Source organism: Calonectris borealis, chromosome 9 (assembly GCF_964195595.1).
Source record: "Calonectris borealis chromosome 9, bCalBor7.hap1.2, whole genome shotgun sequence".
In the NCBI taxonomy this organism is placed as follows: domain Eukaryota; kingdom Metazoa; phylum Chordata; class Aves; order Procellariiformes; family Procellariidae; genus Calonectris; species Calonectris borealis.
The window spans coordinates 13,994,430-14,017,209 of NC_134320.1; the positions used below are offsets into that span (position 1 = coordinate 13,994,430).

A 22,780-nucleotide genomic window follows, 5' to 3' on the forward strand; every position below is an offset into this window, starting at 1 on the left:
GAAAAAATAACGCCCTTCCACTTTACTGTTAGTGATCAGGCACCCGAGGCTTGTCAGGCAGCTGCTGGCAAAGGAAAGGCTGTAAATGGGGTTGTTTCTGATTTTGCTGTGATATACACTGGCACTCACTTCTATCAACCTGAGGACGAATAGTGCAATACCTAAACACATGACCAGGCTGACAACAGAATATTATTAAAACCAATAAAGTCCAAGTTAATGCACTTCATAACAGACTTGTCTGATAAAAACATACTGGGGACACTGAGGATTTCGTTAATTAAGAAGATAATTAAGAAGTTGTAAAGCTAGAAGGGCCACTATAACTGCAAGAGTTTATGAGGTGAATTTACAGGTCAATTAAGAACGAGAATCAAGGAAACTCAGCACCAGGCACTGCTTCTCACACAGAGAGCTGGGGGATCTGGGGAGGTTTGGAAGCTGGGAAGGGGAAAACATAGGAAAAGGAAAACAGAGAAGATTTACGTCAGACAGAAACCCTATTCACTATTAAGACCTAGCTACCAATATCAGGTACAGTAAACTCTTATCTCATACAGATTACCTTAGGTGTGGAATAATTACACATGAAGAAATTGCTCATCAAAGCAGTGACCTCACGCTCAGGCCAGGACTATTCCTTAGAAATCCTGAGCACAGCTTTCAGGAGATTCACATTTAGTCCTGTTATTTCTTAAATTAAGTTTGTCAGGTTTATTACTCACAGCCCAGGAGATTATTTCTCTCTGGTTGCTGTATCATGTGGTATTATAAATTGTATTTGCCATCCAATCCTTGATTCAATTGTTTAATGTAATTGAGCTGCTGGTTGCTACTGATCGAGGAGATGCCCTCTCCTCTCCTCTTAACCATATCTCACTGCTGGCAAGGCGAAAGCAGGATACAGCCACCGTGCCTGCACAGGGACAGGTCCTGGTGGGAGCTCCTGGCCAAAGACTGCAGTTTCTCTTCCACCTGCGGCAGGTTTGCGGTGTGCTGCCGGAGGGGACCGCACCGGCAGGAGGCACACCGGGGGCCAGCCCTGCCGAGACACGCGCTGCTCCTCCTGCATCGCTGCGGGAGGAGGCTTAGTGCCCCCCGTCCCCTGGCCCTGGGAAACAGCCACCTCCTGCTGGAGATGGGAGGTCCAACCCCCTGGACTTGCAGCTTCTGCAAGTTGGATGGGACGAGCTGGCCTACAAGTCTGCGTGGGTAGGCTCTCCAAACAATAAGCTCCTTAGACAGGTCTCCAAAAGATAAAAGACTTTTTCACACTGGTATTTACAATTATTCCATATGGTTCTCTTTCAATGATCTTTCACAGAATTTCAAAACATGTGATTTCTGCCTAAGTGGATCTATATTAGCATTAATCAGTATTTTCTGTGGCTTTAGAACTAGAACACATGTTTTACACCATTTATTAGTTATTTTCTCTGAGTTAATAATATAAAATACTTGCTGGTAGAGCTGCATACAATTACTCTGGGCTTATCTGACAAAAGGCCTTAATGACCTGATCCAAAGGTTAACCTTTATTTCATCGGGCTTTCAATGAAGCCTTGTGGTTTTAATGCTTCACTGTAGTGCTGGAACTCTAAACCTTCTACGTCAACCAAGACTACAATTAAGATGATGTTGCTTTATAAACAACAGACTGAACAAAGCTATTTACAAAATTTAATTCCCAGGACAGCATGGGAGAGGAGAGGAGCCTGACCTCTTTTGTACAGGTTTTTTTTTTTTAACTTAATCTGCTATGATATATCTCCTTCAGGAGAGGCTTCTATTTTAGTTTTTTACAGTTAATTGATTTAGGGTTCACCTAAGAAAGTTCACCAAAAAGTTCACCAAGAAAGCTAACACATATTTGTAGTAATAAATATATATGGTGCCAAGCACATCAATGCTGCATGATGCATTTTGCATGTCTGCAGATTTCTTTAAAACATTTTTCCTTCTTAAGCATCTTCTATCAGTGATATCCCTGAAGTACAAGATAAGAGAGCATTATAGCTTAAACAGATCAGCAACGCATTAGATGCGGATGTTTATTTTGTAATGAAGATCCATCATACTTTTTCCACTGTGCACATATATGTTAGATTTCACAGCTAGTTGAAAGCATTCATTTACTTTTGACAGAAATATTTTGTTCTCCTTGTGTCCTCCTCTGCCCCTGCTAGTTTTGTTCCCATGACACCCTCGCTCCTTCCTTCAGCTCAAGTTACCCTGCAGTTTTGCAGGGATGCATCTCCCTCTTCCCAAGCTCCACAACCATTCAACCTTTCCCTGCCGTCAGGGCCGATAGCCTTACCCAGGGTGGTGACAGTTCAACTACAACACCGTGTTCCCCGTAACGTGTCAAACCCAGTACTGGCAGGAGAGGACGGAGCAAAAGACTGAAGGAATTGAGACAAATCATTTCATGAAACTGCTTTTACAAACAGGTTAGTCTGAAGCCAGGACACACTTCGGCTTCCCCCCCCACGTCTGCTGGTCAATTAACCACAGGTCTCTGTGATAACAGTCTCCCAGCTGGTGTGCATATGGAAGTCACATGCATGTACCCCTTGGAGGAGGTAAGTTTTCTGTTGAAAAAAAAACAAAAATTGAGACAAAACGCCTAGTCCCACTGGTTCCAACCACTGCAGCTAAAAGCAAAAGTTCTAGCTTACAGAAGTTTTTGTGGATCACATACACGCTCTTTATTTAGGTGTCACGCTTGCTGGCATGTTCAATGTCAACATGTCAGTTGGTGTTTCTCTGCTCTTACTGAACAAAGCCTTTCCCAAAAGACACACCCAATCTGTTTACAGAGGCACTTCTCTCTACAGTCCTCCCACGCCCCAGCTTTTCTGTCTCTTGTCCTTACCTTACTGCCCTGAATCTTTCACGTTATTTCCTCATGCACTGCTTGCAGTTATTCAGCAAAGCAAGAAGAAAACGCACCTGTTCAAGCTTTCCTCAGCAGCAAGCAAAGCACCGCTTCACATTGCATGTGTTTTTAACTATGTGAGTGCTGGTCTGGTATCACAATGATGAATACCATATGAGTGTCCAGGTGGATGAAGAACATCAACCATGACACATCTTGCAGATCATCAAAAGGCAAAAAAATCTCTTTAATTTTCTATTAGGCTCTGTTAGGAAAGGAAAGGAAAGGAATCAAACTGTGGGACTGTATGGACTTTGCTGGGACAATAGCCACAGCACTGTGTGAAGAAGGATGAAATACACTGTACACCACTAATTCTTGTTGGGGTTTCACTTTTCTGGGAGTTTGTATTAGATGACACATTTTATATCAGACCCTTTATAGTCTGCAGCAATAAAGACAGAGATAAAAATGTTCCTGATGGCGAACCATTTAATTCACTTATTTACTAAATTGTTAATTTAAGTAATAACCTGCATGCCCTGGCTTCCACTAAACTTGTTTTTATCTGAGCTGATGCATTTTCAGAGCATTGGTATGATGCTGCTCTCATATGGTAGGCTCAGTTAAGTGAAAATATTTCAGAACCAAATATTTATCGAATCAAAACTGTTCCAAACTCTAAGGAGTTTAAAATGCACATCTAGTTCTTGATTTAAATACTGACATTTTTAAAATTCCTTTGAATCACAAACGGTAAGGACTTGTCTAACCCTAGCCTTATTTTCAAGGGAAACTTATGGTTCCAGGTGTGGCGTTGCTGCCTGTTGCTGGCGCTGGGCAACGCTGAAGGATAGAGAAAGCATTGCTTGTGGCTCTTACCTAGTTCGCAGGTGCTCTGAGCCTTAATCTACAACCACATGAAACTAGAGATAAGAGAGAAGCTAAAATAAATAAATAAATAATAAAAAATCATCTTTTTCACTCCTCTCCTATACGGTCAGCAAACTATCCTATATAATAGCCAAAATATCTCCCCTGAATTTGCAAAGCAAATAGGATTTTTCTTTTTTAAATAAAACAGTATTTTGACACTTTGGGTTCTTCATGAAACCCAGAAGTAATTAAAAAAAATGCTCAAAACTTTCATTTGAATTCTAAAAAAGTGTAAAGCATATGAGGTATTTCTAGTAGTGATCCTTATTTTGATCCCAGGCTGCATTTCTTATTTTGGTGCTGGCTGGTATGTAGGGGCATTATTATTAAAGACAGCTGCCCAAAATGATTCCTGATGGCAAAATACAATTCTTCACGGGTCCAGAAGTAACAAATGGATAGAATAATAATAGTCATTAGCCTTGTCCAAAAATTCCCCAAGTTTCTGCAAGCAATCCATAAACGACCAAGAAAGGACTTACAAAGCAATACTGGACCTTGACACATGCACTGTGACATTTTCTTTCTCTAAATGTGCTTATCTGAAACAACAAAAAAAAAGTGTCCAGGGTCATTTCTAGATAGAAACAAGTATTTCTAGAGACAGTGGTGGCTGCCAACAGTAGCTTGTAGGGTTTTGTTGTTGCATGTTGCGTTTTATTTTAATACAAAAAAAATCAGTAATGTAAATAGACCACTTACCTGATGTTGTTGGCACAGAGAAAAAAAGTTCCTCAAATTAATATCTTAAAGTGGAAAGGCACATCAAGCTAACGAGTCCTGTTGAAATAACTTCCAGGAAGAATTTTCTCTCAATACTCACCCAGTTACCAGAATAAAAACATTGTTAGACATCCTATGACTGGCCTATAGAAACCTAAAGATGGAAAGTGCATGGTGTGTGCTTCCCTGTTTTCCAGCCACGGGCACCCGAAGTGCAACTTTCCCTGTAAGCGGTGGAGGAGAGGGTGCCCCAGCCTGGGACGGCTGTGAGGCAGCGCAGCTCTCGCAGGGCCACCGTGTGGCTCTTGGTTCTCTCCTGCGTTTTTCCATAATACTATTTTATTTTATTGCACACTAAGCCTAATCTATCAACCTTCACCAGAACGTACACCTAATTTAGATAAACAACAAGCAGAGTTAACAAGGTCACTCAAGTAAGTGGGGACTTTGCTCCCAGTTAGGATTTTATGTGAGAACTCAGGAGTTGTCAACATTTTTTATTACATAGTTATTTGAGGATTAAATGTGGGAGGTGCTAGGTTCTTTAGAAATAAGAGCACACAAAGTGCTCACTTACCTTTAAGCATTCGAGCAGTCTCCATGCTTACCTGCTTGCCAATATCCAGATTTTAGGAGCTATTCTGCTCCAAAGCCCATGCAATAAGAAGTACACAGAACTGAACCCGCAGCCTGTGAAAGTGCTGAATTTGGGTCTATACAAGATTGCCTAACTTACTTATTCCTCGTGAAAGAGGATATTAAATGGAGGAGATAGATCTAGTCCGTGCAATACAGTAAAGTAAATTTATTTCAAAACCAAGACTGACAAACCAGGCGAGTAAGTACCAGTGCTGCATGGCTTCACAGCTGACCCCAGGACTCCATACTGGAAACATAGTCCTTCAGCCTGAACTGCACTGTGTGGCTTTTCAATAATCAGTGAGACCTGAGGTTCATTGGATTGAATAGTCCTGTGTACATTAATACAGAAGTTTTAACATGAAATCCGTACCTTTCAGGTAGGTCTGCTGGGTATCAAGGCAGATGAGGTCAGGACTCCGATTCCCACAGCAATGCTGTAATAGCTGTGTTTATACTCCTTTGCCAGAAGAAAATGAAAGTGAGAATAGGGGTGAGATGTCTCTGTATTGTTTTTGCAAAGAGACTGGAGAATAAGACCTAATTGTGAATTGAGATGAATTTTCAATGGCGACCTAGGAGATACAAAACAACATGAGGTCACCTGCAGGTCTCCTTTTCACAGTGGCAGGAATTAAGTGTGGTTTGGGGTAAAGGAATGAACACACTTTGGGGGCAAGCCACTGGGCACACATCAGTCTCTGTCCTTCTGACTTTTCTTTTGTAAAAGGTTAGTGGGCTTTTGTAAGCATAATACTAACAAAGTACAGAAAGAAAGCAGAAAGTTGTATCTGGCCTGGGCTGTCTCACTCCAAAAGGTAGGTATTAGTCTCTTAAAAATTGTTTTGTTGACTTCATTTCGGAGGATTGAAGTAATAACATGCTGACAAGTCATGAATAAACTGTTGTCTCATGGCAAGTGCAAATAGAGTACTTCAATAATGATTTGGCATTAAGGAAGCTATTCCAAAGAGGGATCGAGTTTAGAAAAACATCTAGGATTACAGAAAAAAAAAAACAAATTTCCTTTCACAGGATATGGGGTAATTTTCCCTCAGGAACTAAAATCTTTTTTGCCCCCTAAGGGAGCCATTTTTAGGGAAGAAAAAAGCACATTTAAAACCTAAAGTTGATCTTTGAATTGAACTGGTATGTATCATTCTAACGTAGAACATACCATTCTAATTGAAAAGAAATCAATACAACTAAGAAGAGAGTCAGAAGGAGGAAATTACATATATTTTTTCCCAAACAGGTACCACTTAGACAACTCCATTAGAAAATTTGTATTGTGGATCATTTCTAATTTGTCTAATCCTAAACCAAATAACCCAATTGAAACAAAAAGACATTTTTTCAATATACACATCAAAGTCTACAAAGAGAAGTACTTTTGCATCCACCAAATTATTAGATGATGAAAAGATCCCAGAACTTACCAAGATGCTGTGTTGCCACTCTCTCACAAAAAGTGGTTGACCTTCCCATGGACAAACCAGCTCCTTCCCAGGCAGTGGTGTCGTCTGGGTTTGTGGCACTATAGGGGGTTTCCACCACTCTGCCCCAGGACAGCACATAGTGATGGATCATGATGACACGACATGGGGGCAAAGTTTGCCTAGAAACCTTCCATATTTCTAGGGACCCCACCGCAAAGCAATCTCCTTCAGACATAGCACTTTCTGTTTCTGCAGAAGGTGGGGAATGTCCTGGGGCTGGGGCTTCTCCTCTGTCCACCTGTGGAAGCTGGAGAGATGCTCCAGGTGCAAAAAATAGGTTTTGGGCTGACCAGAAGAGCTCACTTTGTGGTAGACTGGATTCTGCCTGTGCATCTACCAAATCTCATCAAATATTGGTCACCAATAATTCAGCTGTAAGTAGCAGGCAATAAAGATAACCCAGCATCGTGTGACAAAGGTTTAATATCAGACAAAGAAAATAATCCTCCAGTTAAGGGTAGAAATCAATTAGAGGTTAAAGGTGTGTTGATCTTTAATCAGTGTCCCGGATACAGCTTGTGATCTGTGGAAAGCTAAATATTGTAATAATGAACTGTTGCTGCCATCTACTGAACACAAGAATTATGTACAACACAGCTTTACAATGTGGCTGGTGATCAAGAGTGAAACTATTTGCTTGGCTGGATTAAGTAAAATTTCTGTTTCATTAGAACAATCATGTTTCTTTCTAGAAGATGTTCAGGACATGAATCTACTTTAGAGACTATCTGAGCCCCTTTGGGGAATACTGAATTCTCCTTTGGAGAGCCACTCCTAGCCCGTGGGGCAGTTGTGGAAGGTGAGATTTGTAAAGAGCATACGTAGCTCCCATAATGCAAAACAGTTGCTATTAATGAGAAAGTCTTGCTAGTTAGAGCTGCAGGTTTTTAAAATCTTAGTACGCGTTAGCTTTTCTTTAGTAATATCACGCAGAACTCCGTAATCTTTGCTGAGGATAAATACCTGCCCTCGTATGGCAGCTGTGGTTTAGGTGAAGGCGCTTCCAGTTGAAAAAGTGCTAGCACTGGCACTGAATTTCTACCAGGATGTCAAAGGGTGGGACCAAGGTCAAGCAGGCTGCTGAGGAAGTTTTAGCCAGCAAGAGCTATCCCAGCCCCAGGATTTGTTTTATCCAGGGACTGAACCTGTTCCTGTATGTCCCAGAAGCTGCTGCTGGGTATAAACAGAGGCATTCAAACATACTCAGACATGTATGCAAGCATTCCATACTCAACAGCAACAAAGTCACTAAGTGCAAGAAATACAGTACTATCATCTGGTTGCAATATATAAAAAATGTATGCATTTATTGCTTACCTACAAGGTATATATGTGGACACTCACAGCCAAATCCTTCCCTGAAGGTAAATAAGACCCTATTTTGTATTGACTTCCATGGTAGTTGGACACATTTGCTTCAAAGACATCTCTGGCTTGTTAAGGTCATAAGAGGCTGGAAATTGCAGAGGAAGAGTGGCAGGCAGCAGGGGAGCCCGCTGATCTCACCCGGCACTGCACGCAGCTGGGCGTTCAGACACACACAGCTCAACAACAGCGCAAGAATGTGGTTTTGCATGAGACCCAAGGCTGTTGGCTACAATAATAGTCACTTCTGTCTAAGCTGGCAAAGGGATTTAAAGAGATAAATTAATATAAAAATCTGGCGCTCTTTCTCAATCTGCATTGAGTAAGCCAGGAGTGAAAGTTCTGAATTTAATAGAATGACACCAACGTGAAACTAGTGAGAATAGCAAATTGGCATCAGTCATCTGCGTTCTTCTGCAAAACTATAAATTGTCACACGAGGGAGCTTCTTGCCCACGAAGCTCACAGCTACTGCTTCCTCCTGGGAAAGGCGACAGCAGTGGTTCCCTGCGAGCTCGTAAGTTCTGCGGATTGCAGCCTGATTGCACTGACAAGAGTCACAGCAAGAGCCGGTAATGAAATGGTTAAGAGATGATGATTGTCAGAGCTTGTTAACCACAATTATTTTCAAGACATATGTAAATCTGTATAAATACCTAAGTGTGGTATATAATCTAAACCCTACTGTTTAAATCTATAAGCATTCCTGAGTTAATTTCACTATGGGAACATTAACTGCAACTTCCTGACTTCACTGTGTTTGAATTCATATCCATGAACATTAATTTAAAATTAGTCTAAATATTTGTTGAGAATTAATCACCTGATAAATTTAGCTCTTTTTCATTTTTATGCATTATTCATTATCTCCTCTCCTTTCCGTTGATGTGTTGGTTATTTGCAAGAATTGAATTACTAGTTCATGCTAAAAAAATCCAGCATTCACAGTGACTTGTAAAATGTTCCCCTTGGAAACTTGACCGGTGACTATGATAGCACTTGTTTTTACCACCCATACTGTACAGTAATGGTTTGCTTCTTGAGGACTCATTGGAGTTTTTAAGAGAGGCATAAGCAAGTTCATACAGCAAATATTTCGCAACAAAATTTTTTCTGTTTATGTCTTGCATATATATCATGGATGTTCCTACAAAGGAAGCTTGTATTAGTAAAAGCCTGTTGGTGGGAATGTTTGGGAACAGTATGATGAGGTGTGACTGCAGGAGTGAACAGCCATGTAAAATTGCTATCTGAAATAGAAAAAGCTCCTGTTGCACAGTCCTATCATAGAAAATACCTGAGCTTGCCAAAGGAAAAGAATAATTCTGTTCTAGGATAGCCTCAGGCAAGGCTGAATGAAAAGTTATCAACCACCAGATATTATTAAGAGGAACAAAGGTTTTAAGGAAAGTCTTGAGTGGATGGGAGCAAGAATCCTTACCAGTGGGCAGTTCAACTGTGAGGTGATTTGTGCGCCTCTAGCACATAGAGGACTCTCTCTCAAACCTTATGGCCTGCATTCAATAAAAGCAGTGGAAGACCAGATTTTCTGAATAAAGCTTACGTTCCCCAGTCTAGTACCGGAAACATAAATTTCTGGCTGCCACTCATTAAACAAATCTTTACCATAAAATTAATTTACTAGCAAACATCACTTCCCTTCTTTCAACTCGCTGAAACAGATAACATCTTGAACTTCCCATCGGGTAATGTCTTTATATTTGTTACTTTCAATCTCAGTTTGTTACTATTAAATAACAAATCAGAAAATTACTTCTAAAATTATGAAAAAGCAAAACCCCCAGAACACACCCTCATGTGGCTAGTAACTGGTACCAGCACTTGCAAAACATCAAAGGCTTCTCTAAACATAGACTTTCATCAGTGACGCTGCAAGCCTTCGTCTAATCTTTCATGATTTCCCATGCAGGAACATCAAAAAAGAAAGAAGAGAATAGCACTGTTCCAAAGCAACAGTGCTCTGTGTGAAAAGTATGTGTTTAGCTACAACACACATAAAATGTAAGTGGGAAATTATTATTTACATGAGATACATTTTAATAAACATCATCATTAGCTCCCTTTCTTTTCCTATAAGGAACAAGGATTCGTGCAGTTCAAAATCATGTCCAAAGCTCAAGGGATTTCTGGAAGAAAATGAAAAAGAATTAGAAAGTATCTAACACGTAAGTCTTCAAAGCAAGAAGATCAATTTATTTTCGTTTTTACTTACTGAAACGCATTCTGCATGTTTTATTGTTTCTGTCATCTTGTTATAATCCATTCAAAGAATTTTCAAAGAACATTAAGTCCTACAAATAAACAAACTGTGAATGGTAAGGAAGGTACAAAAATGCAACAATTACTACTAAAAATCTTACTTGTAGGCTTTTTTTACATAAACTAATTAATCAATCATTTTCCATTACCCCCCCACTGAGCAACAGGAGTTTTGGAGGACACAATCCAAAAATCTTAAGTGTCATGAGAGTTACATTTCTAACCTAATAAAAGCAAAATATCTGAATTGTTGTTGCTATTCTAAAGCAAACACCTTCCAGTGAATAATTCAAACAGTTTTGTCCTTTTGTTTTATATTCTCTGATGTAAATATCACAGATGATTTTGAAATCATTGCATGTTAATATTAACACATTAGCGTTAGCAAAAGACGTACACAGCGAGTATCAATTTGTAATTCTAGAAAACATGCATCTTAATTTCATCCTTACCCCTAGTAGTGAGTATTCTCCTTTTCATTTAATTCTTCTCTTACAATTATCTTCACAAGGGAATTTTTGTAGGAGGTTTCATATGCCCTGAAGGTCTTACATGCAACACTCGACAGAACTATTGAAGTGGCACTCACCTTTTGAAATTACCATTAGAAATAACATAACTTTGTTTTGGTTCATATACCCATTCAAACACAATAGAGAAGGGGTTTGGGGGAGTCTGGTAGTTTTGACATGTATGTTGATATTTGATCCTGCCATGCAAGATATTGAATTACACTATTTAAACAGTTTAATAAACAAAAATGTTAGGAAACAAAAGGTGCTCAGCAAATAAGAAAAAAACAAAAGCAGCCATAAAAATTAAAAGGGTTTCAGTTAACTTCTCTTTTAGGTAGCTGGTTTGGCTTTCCACTGCTCTTATGCCTTTGTAGGATCACAGCTGATAGCAAAGGCCCCTTTGGTCCCAGTCTGCCCACCTCTATAGGTCTACCTCTTGCTTTTGCATACTTACAATGAGGAAACAAGCACCAATCATTACTGCCTTGATTCTCACATCAAGATCTACAGGGATCTGGATGCCAAAGTTGGCAGTGTTGGTAAAGACATTGTTTACAAATCCAGACCAGTACTTGGAAATTTTGCCTATCGTTGACATCTCATTGAGAGCTTTTACCTGCACAAATGAAAAATAGGAATACACCTAAATGTAAATAAATCAAGTACACACTGATTATATCTCCACAGATTTAATGACTGTGCGCTGACACACAGAGTATGCTATAATTGTCAGGTTCTCCTTTTATTCTTATCGTTGAGATGCTCTATTAGTGTCAGATTTGCCTTTAGGAGTGGCACACAAGAAAGGATCTCAAGTTTGGAAACACCAGCATCTTTAGAGCTGACAGAAAAGTGGAGGAAAGCAAGGAAAGTTTATACCATATTTGCTCTTCTTCCACAATGATTTGTTTTTTCCTGTCGTGTGTTTCTGATATGCTCCAAGTCACAGCAGTACCATTGCTGTGGACCATCGTCCCCTACAACTGACAGATATGTTCTCAATTATGTAGCCATCTGCATGTAGCCATCTGCATGTTTATCACAGTATACTGAAATTTTGAACAGTACCCACTGAAGTCTTCTGATTTAGCTAATGAGTTGATCAACACAGAAGCTCTTTCATAATTCCTTAACTAAGGCTAAGCACTTTGTTCACATCAGAAAACTATGTCCATGGTTTCTTCGAGCATCTCCCATTCTCCCTCTCATCCCTTAAATATCTCAGTGGCTCCTCAGAATTATTTTTCTCCTGATGAATGTTGTCAAATGGATGTAGACATATTGGACAGTAATCCTGCCTGTGGTTCTCAGTCTGAGAGTAATGAAGGTAGAAGATTCAATGCCAGAGGCTTCAAGGGACTGTGTGTCAGGTAACAGTGAATGCATGTGGGATGGAACCCTGAGCCTATCAAAATCAATGGCTGAATGCTCGTGGACTACAGAGGACCAGGACTTCACTTAGCAACATGTTTATTTCCTCGAAGGAATTGTCACTCCTATTCAGAAAACATCTGTAGGAATCTAAGTGTACAAGTCAGGAACTCCAACGCACATCGTTGTACTTCTGTTCCATAATTATAGCAACATAATAATTATAGTACATAATATTTCTGCGGGTAGAATAACAGGATTTTTGAGTGAGAAATTTATTCAAAGTAGTAAAACTTTAAAATTCTTAACACTCATTAGAAACATACCTCAAAGTCAACGTCTTCAAAACAGCCACAAGTTACATATGGGCCAATTATTTTTAGTACATCTTCTTTACTTTCATTCTGTATAGTAAACTTTGGCAGGAAAGGGTCCCAGTTCTGTACAACGTACCCAGCTATTGTACCTGGTGGGGACTGAACTTCTAACTAGCAAACAAAAGAAAACAAAAAAAATCTTATAAAGTAATTTTATATTAGTATATTTGTCCATAATAGTGTATTGTTTATATAATGACAAAATATTTGTTTATTGAATATAATTACATATAATTTTACCAAACTCTGAACTGCATACTACAAGGCTGTCTAATGGTGTTTTTAAATATAGTGGACAACAGGAAGCTCAAAAGCTGCACCAGAAGCTAACGTCTTACATGTAATATAAGATTTGATAAAAGCCATAAGCTGTGAAAAGTTTTTGTTATTGTAATCAGTGTACTGTAATTGTATTGTATTGTAATCACTTTTTTATACAGTAGCTGTGCTACCAAAGGACCTTTTTTTTTTTTTTAAATCCTGATGCAGTACTGAGAAAGTAGATGAGTTAACCTATAAAACATACTCGTAAAACAAGAAAGGTGTCTGAATAAAAGAGTCAAAAATAAGGAGAAAAGATCTGATACTCCATAGGATCTGCATTTTTCACTCAAAGCAGCTTATTTCCAAGTTCTGCAATTTCCCAGAGATACATGGCCTTGAAGAGGCAGAGCCATGGAGCGAAGCATCAGCCTCCTCGGGGAGCTGCTTCCCAGTCGTACCCACACGCACTAATGGTGTCCAGGGATTTTCCATCCTTCACACTCTGGGAGCACAGCGGATGATTTCCATCTGCAGCACTAACAAGCAAGCAGTGTTTTGGGGTGTTACCTGACTGGAGACACAACTGTATCATCAGACCCAAAAGCTTTATTTGGGATGTCAGGAAAGTAAGGTCCCATGAAAGGGACCTGGGAACGTAACTCTTAGAAGGGCCTCGTTTATCAATAGTTACTTCTAAACGAAGGCCTCCACGCAGTCCCCCAGGCTGAGAGGTGGGCGTGAATTCCTTCCTGCCGTCCTCACAGAGGTTGCATGAGGCTTCATTAATGCTGTGCACATACAGCAAGATGCTCGGACAAACGGCAATTAGGATTCACTCACCTCTTGCAGGAAGCAGGGGAACCAGCAGCTGTTGCATCTCAAGGGTCTGTTCACTGTAATCACTTCTCGGCCCGTGGTATCAGCAATCCTTATGGTGAAAGACCTTATAGGTGAACACAAGTTACGATCAAAGCAATCATTTTCTTCTATTGCAAAGTAAACTCTTTGTCCCAAATGGTTTTTTATCTCGTATTTGCTGGAGGTCTCTGTGCCAAGTACGGCTAATAAAGCAAAACAAGTAGAACATTACCTTAGCATAGTGTTAGTATATATATATTAGTATATATTCTAAAAATCTATGGAACAGAGACTGCTGAAAAAATTGTTTTGAAATAATGACACAAAGAAAATATACAATTATAAGGAAATAATAACGTCAGGTCTGTATTTTGAAGGAAAGTTTAGTTCAAAGGCTTTGATTTGCCATACACTAAAGTACATATCACAAAACAGAATTCAGATCCTGAGTTTTGGTTTGGGCTTTTTCTTACTCTATCATCTGTGAAAAGTAATAATACGAGGCTGCCCCACTTCAGTGACAAAACTTTCACCCAACAACGTATCCAAGAATCAGGCCGAAAACATTTTGAATGGGAGAAATACATTAAAAAATACTTTACTTGCAGAACTTAATACTTGTTCAGTATTGAACACTTGAAATTCTGAGGAACTATGTAAATAGAAACTCTTATGCTTCATTTTGTGTCTTCTGACTTTCCTTTCTTTATTTGCTTTGTTTCTTGTAGCATGTTAATTATTGTTAAAGACAATAAATATTCCCATGGATTGGAAGATAGTTAAACTTTAGTAACTTTGAGGAGGAGGTGTCTGAGGGAGAGAATTTAGGGCTGGTGTAGAGATTCAGAAAGATCACAGTGATCTTTCTCTCCTCATTGGTTTGCTGCAGAACAGGCATAAAGAAAGTGAGCTTTCACCAGACTAACACCGCATTACAGGCCTGACGCAAGGTCAGCAGGAGGCTTCACAATGACTTCAGCAAGTTGGGGGCAAGACCTGGAAGCCTTTTGGAGACATCTGTGTACCAGCACAGTTAAAGAGTGACAAGGATTGCACCATACCTTCAAGAAGCTCCACTTGCTGATGAATAATTATCCGGTCCAGCTGTTTAAAAAAAAAATAAACAAGATGGGAGGTGTTGGAAAGGTCTGGGGCTGCCAGTGATCACCTGTCTATTTTTAGTGCTCATCTCCCTGTTATTAGGATTTCTTTCCTTCCAGAGGTGCACAGGCTGGGTGCCTGAGGGCTATCTCAAGTCACACTTTAGACATCTCTCGGAAATGATGACTGAAGCGTGTGACATTGGGTGCTGTGGTCATGTAATTCACCTGCACGTTTGAAGAAAAATAATCTTCACTGGGGGAATGAGGAAGACAACAGCAATGGAAAGATGTATGTGAGAAGCAGGACCCACTTCTCAGTCCTGTTCCTCCCCGCTGGTCTTGGCAGAGGGGAAGCCCCTTACCCCAAAGCTAAGGTTAGTGCTGGGCACCATGGCAGTGCAGGAGTGAACGAGTTTGAGCTCAAGCTCAAAACATGCTGTAGCCACATCCCAAAGGGCCCAGCTGGAGCAGCCCAGCAGGGCTATGGGGTGATGCCAACGATGGCACACACGAGCTTTAACGTTCTGATCTCAGGCACCGGGAGTTCTGTACCCTAAATCTGGCAAACGGTCATGCCAGGGTGCCAGAATGAGTGAAACAACAGCTTCCAGAGAAACCCTCGGCTGGCTGAAAATGTCTTCCCCTGTGAGCTGGTTACAAATGCAGGAGAAAAACTGTTTGCCATGATACCCAGCTTTGCTGTGCTTATCGTCCCTCCGACGTTATTCTTTTTTAGAGAACAGTCATCAGTATTATAAAACCAGCAAGACTTAATTTCAGTCTACCTTTCAGTTTTATGTGACTTTTTATGCCTGTTTTATGTGATAATTTAGGCTTTGCTAATCTCTTTTCCTTAAATTCCTGACGGGCAAATGCTTGGAACAGGATTTTGCCATTACTCTCAGCTGCAGACAGAAAGCACACAGCGACCTTCTAGACCAGCATGTCACAGCTCTCCAGCATCTGTCTATTTTACAATTGATAAAACTGGCCTGGTACGTATTCAAACTGTTGCAGCCGTTTGTCAATTCTAGTCATCTCCTGCAGCTGCAAAGAAAAGCTGGTAAAAGAGAAACTTCTTCATCCCTTTCATTATCTGAAATCTCTAATCTCTAATCTCTGAAATGTGCATGCCAGTAATTGAAATAATAAAAAATATTTGGACTTAAAAATTTTCTCCTGAGAATCATTACTGTCTGTAGTTTAGGTTTCATGAGAGATGCGAACTCTTGGAGCTCATGAGAAATGCTTTGCTGATGAAAAAAGAATAAACAAGTTAAAGATGGTAGGGCTATTCTAATACTTTAGTATTGATTTTAATGTGGATTTCTTTGCCCCATATAGACTTTCACAGGGAAAAGAAAATTAATGAGCCTGAACTGTTAACAGCTTGGAGTGATTTTGGTCTGTGTATTGGTTTATTGTGAACAATGTATAAACAATGTTGAGACAACGTGGCAGTACCACTTGTTAGACTTGTATTGCCTTTCACTGGTTTCTGCAAGGCAGCTACTCTGATGCATCTTTTATTGGGGCACTTGTGGATTAAGGGAATTCTGCACTTGCATTTGAAAGCATCTAAAGCCCTTTGGTTTACAAGGGTCTGAGTCCTCTTGAGCTCAGATGTGTTAAAATTCCTTCTACGTAGCTAATTCTCAGTATTCAGTTTTGTGGGCATTAAATTTACATCTGATCAGTCTAAGCAAGCATAAACTAAGAAGCTTCTTACAAAATTGGTTAAGTCTGAACAGTGGGACAACGTGCTGTTGAGCTACTTGGAAAATTCGTCTCCGAGGTCTCGTCTGTCTTATTCCTGCTATGGGCACTGGCCAATTCCTCAAACTGTGGCTGTGATCTGGAAGGTAATAATGAGGTTTGGGTAACCTGTTTTGTAGGAAATTGTTTAAAGAGTGTCACTTTTGTGATAGTGACAGAAAGCAAGGTATCAGTTTGCCAGGGCAGAAGCAGTTTATTGCCCTTCTCTGGTGCACCTTGAACTGCCAAGTGAATCCCTCCTCAGCCTGACTGGCTCCGAGTGGGTATTTGCAGAGTGAAATATTGCTGTCTGGCCTTAACGCACATGACAGATATTTTCTTTTCCTCTCATCCAACACTATATGCTGTGTCCTTGAGTTGCTGTTTAGAATAAGACTGTAGGGATCCCTCTGAGATTCACTAAATTTGGATCCTTGTTTCGGAGTCAAACACGTCATGGTCTTATTAAGAAATATATTCAGCTTTCTCAAATCTATCCAGCTATCTTCCTCGCTCCTGCTGGAGATAATCCCAGAACCTCATTTATATTTTTTATCCTGTATTTATACAAAACCACTTTCTATACAATCTTTCTTCTGGTAATATCATTCTATAAATTAGATGTCTCTTTTTCCCACAGGTTGTTTACTCTTCCAGGGGTGAGAGCTGTCACAGTTCCCCCTCTGGTAGCATTTTGTTAGTCTAAAGATGAAACACTCGCAGTCTTGTTTTAAAGCAGGTTCTCTATTCCCTATGTCCTTCCAGTAACACCTGTCTGTGCCTATTTCAATTTGGATCCACCTTTCCCCAATGCACACACAAGCAGGATACACAGTATTCCAGTCTTCCCAATGGCATAAAAAATTCCCAGTTCTGCTAGAAACATCTTCATTCATTTGAGAATTTCATTATGTGAAAATCTCTTAAGTCCATCAGGATAAATCCCAAGGGAACACCCTGGCAGCTGTGAATCCCACACTCATTCTGCAGGCAGCCCTCTCCTGCCGGACAGATCTCCTCTCTGCTGCAATCTATCCTGTATGAGCTTGTTTCATTAGTCACACAGCCAGTATGGCTTCAGCATTGCACACCAAAATGTTCTGCAACGCGTGGAAACTCTAGCTGTGGGTATATGCCAATAATCAGCGTTGCACACATGCTTTCCGCTTTTCAGACTGCAGAGAAAATTGAAAATAATTGGCGAGGGCTGCAGCACAGAGACGTGGTTATCGGGCCGAGAACAAGCATGAATGAGGTCTTGAGTTCTAGTTATAGTTCTGACAGCCATTTGCTCTTTTGTCTTTATGTCAGATGTAAAGCTTCTATAAAATGGAGTAATAGAATTTGCTTGCCCACGTTGTATGGGTAAATCTCAGGTATAATTCATGTTCGTACAGGAGACTGAATATGTAACCTGCCAAGTATTTACTATCACAATCTCTTTTAGACTAAAAAGCGTAGTTCCCACAGTCTGTGAGCAAATGCTCGTGTAATGGACAACAGATATCATTTTGTGCATGGGCACCATGAAATCAAAATCATAACTCCACATGAAAGATTGTTTCTGAAGGGTCTCCCAGTTTCATTAGCTATCTAGGTAACTTAGCTCCAAATATAAAATACATTCAATTTCTGCTTCTGTACAAAACTACCAGAAATGTATATCTAAAATACAGACCTCGAATGAAATAAACATTTCCCAGCACCACCAAAATACAAACACGGCAGAAGCGTGTGTGTGAGAATCTGAGAATCACAACCTGACTACACTGGGGGCCTGATTCTGTCCCTGCCCATACCAGGCAGGGTGTATGAAGTGTTACTCAGCACATATAAGAGTGGCAGAATCCCCCCACATGTGAAATGCAAACTGGAGTCAGTGTCAAAGCGGTAGCAGGGAGTGACCCTCCCAGTAAAAAAATGCAGAGAGAGATGAAACTTCTGGAGCAGAGCTGCAGACCACCACTGGTCTGTGCTCCAGGAGCTGAGGTTTCACAGCGGGAGATGGACAGCCGCACGTTTAGCAGTAGCACTGAGAAGACTTTAGCATTCCCTTTCCCTCCCCTGCCTGTGACTTACTTGTCCACTTCCATTTCCAGGCATTTCCCTTCCTCGGGCACTAGCGCTTTCCTGCCCCACGACCCAACACAGAGTGGGTGCGGGTTTGTAGCCACTCAGGCTTATGCTCACAAGTTGCCTCCTTGGGAGCTTGCCTCCCCAGGACCTTACCTCTAACCTGGAGAGCACTGTCCTTGGCAGAAGGAGTTTGCTCAGAAGACCTTCGTGTTCCTCAAGGGGTGGCTTATAAGGAGGTGACAATTCCTTCACACACTGCCTCTTTAAGTCTTTTTGAGGCCAGCTGGAGTTTGATAGCCATTTCCCTGAGGATGAGCTCTTAAGGAGCTGGAAGGAAACTGGGGGGACAATGAGGGGGTAATACTATGACCTAGAAAAAGTCCTAGAGGGAAGAAAACCATGGTTTTGGTGCAAGGAGAGCCACATGCACAACAAATGTATTTCTATAAAAATGAATGGCAGCAATGAAGGAAGAGCTTGTCATTCCTACGCTCCTTATTTCATAGTAATATCAAACAACAAAAAAGCCTCTCCACCTCCACCTGCCCCTCCCCCAAGAAAGAAACCCAAACCACCCCATCCCCCAAGGTATCAAAGAAGTCTACAAGGAAAACAAAACAATTCTAACATTTGGAAAGATCCAGGACCTGGTTCAGGTACTCCAGACCAGGTGGCAAGTTATGAGTGTGTGATGTTTGCTTCCAGAGACTTGTTGGTTCAACAGGCTTATTCTGTTCAGGAAGGTCAGAAGAACCAGGGAGGTAATCCTTAAAGACTGGGTTGGTTTGTCCCTGAGATTCTGCAGGAAAAGGAGAAAAAAAATCAGAAATGAACAGGGCCAAACAGCAGCTAGCCACTTGGATCAAAACTGGAACAACAATGTCACATTCTGCCTGTGGCTATATCAGCATTTTAGTTCAGATCAGAAGTGAGGATCTGAAACAAATCTCCTCATGGAACCACACTTGGAGCACTCTGATTCACTTTATAAAGCAGTTTTAGAGTATGCAAAGTGGAATCACTGTAGATGAAGCTAAACTAGGAGATGTGGTCTTGGAGGGCACCTAATCTGCTCTGAGCACTCAGTCTGCGTGAGGAGGCTGGGGCTGGTCTGGACCCACACGCAGGGTGGCCACAAGCTCCTCAGCACAGGCTGCCCAGCCCTGCTCCCCGGGAGCTGCCCTGCGTGCCCGTGTACGCTGAGCTGCTGAGGGCTTCCTCCTAGCCAGATGCTTTCTAGCATCTTGAGGGCATGCATATTTTCTCTTAATTAGAGATAACCTTTCCAGGGATCTCAAATTCCCCAAGCTGGATGTTACAACCCTGGTACCAAAGTCTACACAGCCTCGTACAGTGTATTATTCATTATTATCTTAATAAAAAGATCAGATATCGTTAAGCTGTGTTTTCTGGTTTGCTATTGCAAGCACGTCTTTTAGGACACAGTGATGGTTACCCTGGCTAGTGCTGTGAAGGTAACGAGAGTATTTACTGCTGCAGGCACCTGCAAGCCCACAGCCCTTCATACGCACAGGCACCGTCTCCCACAGTGCAGTGTTCACCTTAGCCATTTGATTCTCAACAAACTCCTACTGATTTTACTACCAGCATCTTTCCACAGCCTTCAGTAACACCGGCTCTGCCGGAACAAGGAAGAGCAAGCGGAAGCTCTGCACATATAAATGGCAAATCCTCATATGAAGCTAAGCTCCTGCACTTCGGCAGTAAGGCAGTCCCCAAACTGATCATTTTTATCTCCTGTGTGACAATTCTTAAGCACAACGGGGTTTGAGGTCCAGAAGGAATTTTGGCTCTAAGTCTGAAGCTCTTTTTTGCTGTTGTGGGTTTAAATGAGATCCTTTAGCATTCCTTGAACTCACTGTAGTTGATTCATCATTTAATCATATTTTGATCTTAATTTGTCTTTGCAGCCACTGCTTTCTTTCAAAGTCTGAGACCACAGGAAGAAGTAACCCCTTTGAATTTGTAGCTGGCTTTTAAAAATGTATAACTGGGTAATAAATATTTTATATGCTCTTCTGCATCATTTTACCTCACAGGGTTCTGTTCCTGCCGTAACTCTTGTTGTTACATGAAATGCCATGAAGTGGCTGAGCGTTAGTGTTATTCTCGAATAATAAAGAGAAAAAAAGACAACAAATTGCAGTTCTACCTGTCAAATTTTAAGCTATACAAAAATCAAACAGTAAATACATTAAATATTGATGACAATCCGAGCTACTCTGACACTTTGCCTATTTTTGTGGATGTTTCCCATTTCATTTATGGTATGGAAAAACTTAAAAGTTACCATATGATACAGTGAGCATTCATTCTGTACAAACATAATTTGTAGAGTTACTTGTTCCTAAAAGAAGTGTATTATCAAGTTCCTTTATTATGAAAACCATATTACACAACATGACTATTTTGCTGCTTCTGATAACTACTATGCATTAAAAATATACAAAACCAGATCTCTTTTATATGACTAAAGACAAGCAAAATTAAAAAAAAAGCATATTGCAAGAGTAATAAATGCTGTAAAACCTGCTTGCTGCTGTATACCTTTTAGTGCTGTAAATGTAGAATATCTTGAGTATTTGGGGGCAATAAAGAGGGGTAAACATTCACCAAACATAAATAGACATTGCTGAAACTCCCTGGGCCAACATCTACCTCTGAACGTCACAACAGGGTGACCTCTGTGGAGTCACATTCATGTTAAGAAAAAATAGATTTATGTCCTTCTACTTAGTTTAAGTATTTGAAAGCACGGAGAAAATTAATTTAGAAGGCTCGTCAGATCAGCATGCTGCAATGTGTGCCTGTAGTCCTGAATACCCCACCGGCTGCTGCTAAAAGACAATAGGTGACAAAGATGCACCAGATAGGAGTAATTCAGTTATTCTTCTGATATTTATATTCCCTCCATGGTTATCAGGACTCTGGCCAGTTTTGAAAGCGAAAAGCATTTGCTGATTTGGTATTTTCAAAGTGGAATAGGAAAGAAGTGTGCAAAAATAGTGGTACCCTTGGCTCAGTACCTGCCCTTCCCACACATTCTGTACCCACAGGTTTAAGCAAAAAGATACAAACACTAAATTTCCTGATTGAGTGCAGATGCTAACATTTTGTAACCTATTTTATTCAAATAACATTCTAGTATAGATTTTAGTCTCCTTAGGAGCCTCTTGAATGCTGAAAAATTAAAGGAAGCCAAACCAACTGTGCTTTGGCTGATGTGGTTTTAGCCTGAAACTCTCATTTCATCAGACTGCTGATTGCTGGAAACGTACACGACTGTAGTTTTCTGTAAACATGATCTAAAAATACAGAGTATAGATGCACTTACCTTGAGAGGCCATGAAGCTTCCTGAGTTACTTCTTCAAAGGAAGCCAGGTTAAAAGAAAAGGCTTTTCTTGTTGCAGCAAAGAAAAAAAGAGCACAGCATGCGCAAAACTTCAGAAGGTGTCTGTCTACTTCATATCAGCTTACAAAGAGCTGGAGGAAATGTATTGCCTTTCTCATGTTCCTGAACACTGTATTTTATGTCGATGGACAACAGGGGGAGATGATGCTAACAAACAAGAAAAACATTGTTCATTTCAAGTCATTTGCACCAATGGAATGAGGGAAAAGTGTTTTGTGAATACAAAGAAGCAAAACTTCAATGTACCCACTGGCTAACTGAACACATTAGACCTAAAATTCTGCTTTATAATGTATGTATATATTCTGAGACTACACAAATTCTATCTTTATAATTCAATATTTATGTTTCCATTTCTTCAGGGTATCCAGTAAAGACAGAGGAGCTAATTACCTGCATTTCCCTACGGCTGGCCCCCAGTCAACGTTTCCCATGCACAGAGCAGGAAAAGCTACCTCGGATTTCTCCCTGTATTCCAGCCGCATAGCATCAGCCTCCCCTACGAGGGATGCCATGCCTGCACCCAGACCCAGAAAATGATCCTGTACCCCCCCTCCCTGCACACACACCCCCCCATGCAGGGCTCTGCTGATCCATGTGAGGTGTTTAAACTGGATTTGGAAAATTAAAACAGATTGGCTGTGCTTTGCTGCAGACAAGCACCGTCCATCCCAAAACCTAAGACATGTAATCACCCGCATTGCACT

At 40.6% G+C, this 22,780-nt stretch overlaps 1 protein-coding gene across 1 annotated transcript; it reads right to left on the bottom strand.

The window, feature by feature from the left end:
• Nucleotides 1-10,313: 10,313 nt before the first annotated feature.
• LOC142085577 (phospholipid scramblase family member 5-like) lies at nt 10,314-22,007 on the bottom strand. The gene is made up of 7 exons (XM_075157634.1): nt 21,995-22,007; nt 19,287-19,438; nt 14,767-14,809; nt 13,688-13,908; nt 12,533-12,694; nt 11,290-11,451; nt 10,314-10,352 (listed from the first exon to the last, which is right to left on the bottom strand). Exons 1-7 carry the CDS (start codon nt 22,005-22,007, stop codon nt 10,314-10,316), a joined length of 792 nt encoding a protein of 263 aa, XP_075013735.1.
• Between the last annotated feature and the right edge of the window lie 773 nt (nt 22,008-22,780).

Coding starts and splice junctions, on each gene's coding strand:
- LOC142085577 (XM_075157634.1), bottom strand. Junction 13,909..14,766: donor GCAAGTGGAGCTTCTTGAAG/GTATGGTGCAAT, acceptor TTGCTTTATTAG/CCGTACTTGGCACAGAGACC. Junction 10,353..11,289: donor TTGGTGCTTGTTTCCTCATT/GTAAGTATGCAA, acceptor GTTTATTTGTAG/GACTTAATGTTCTTTGAAAA.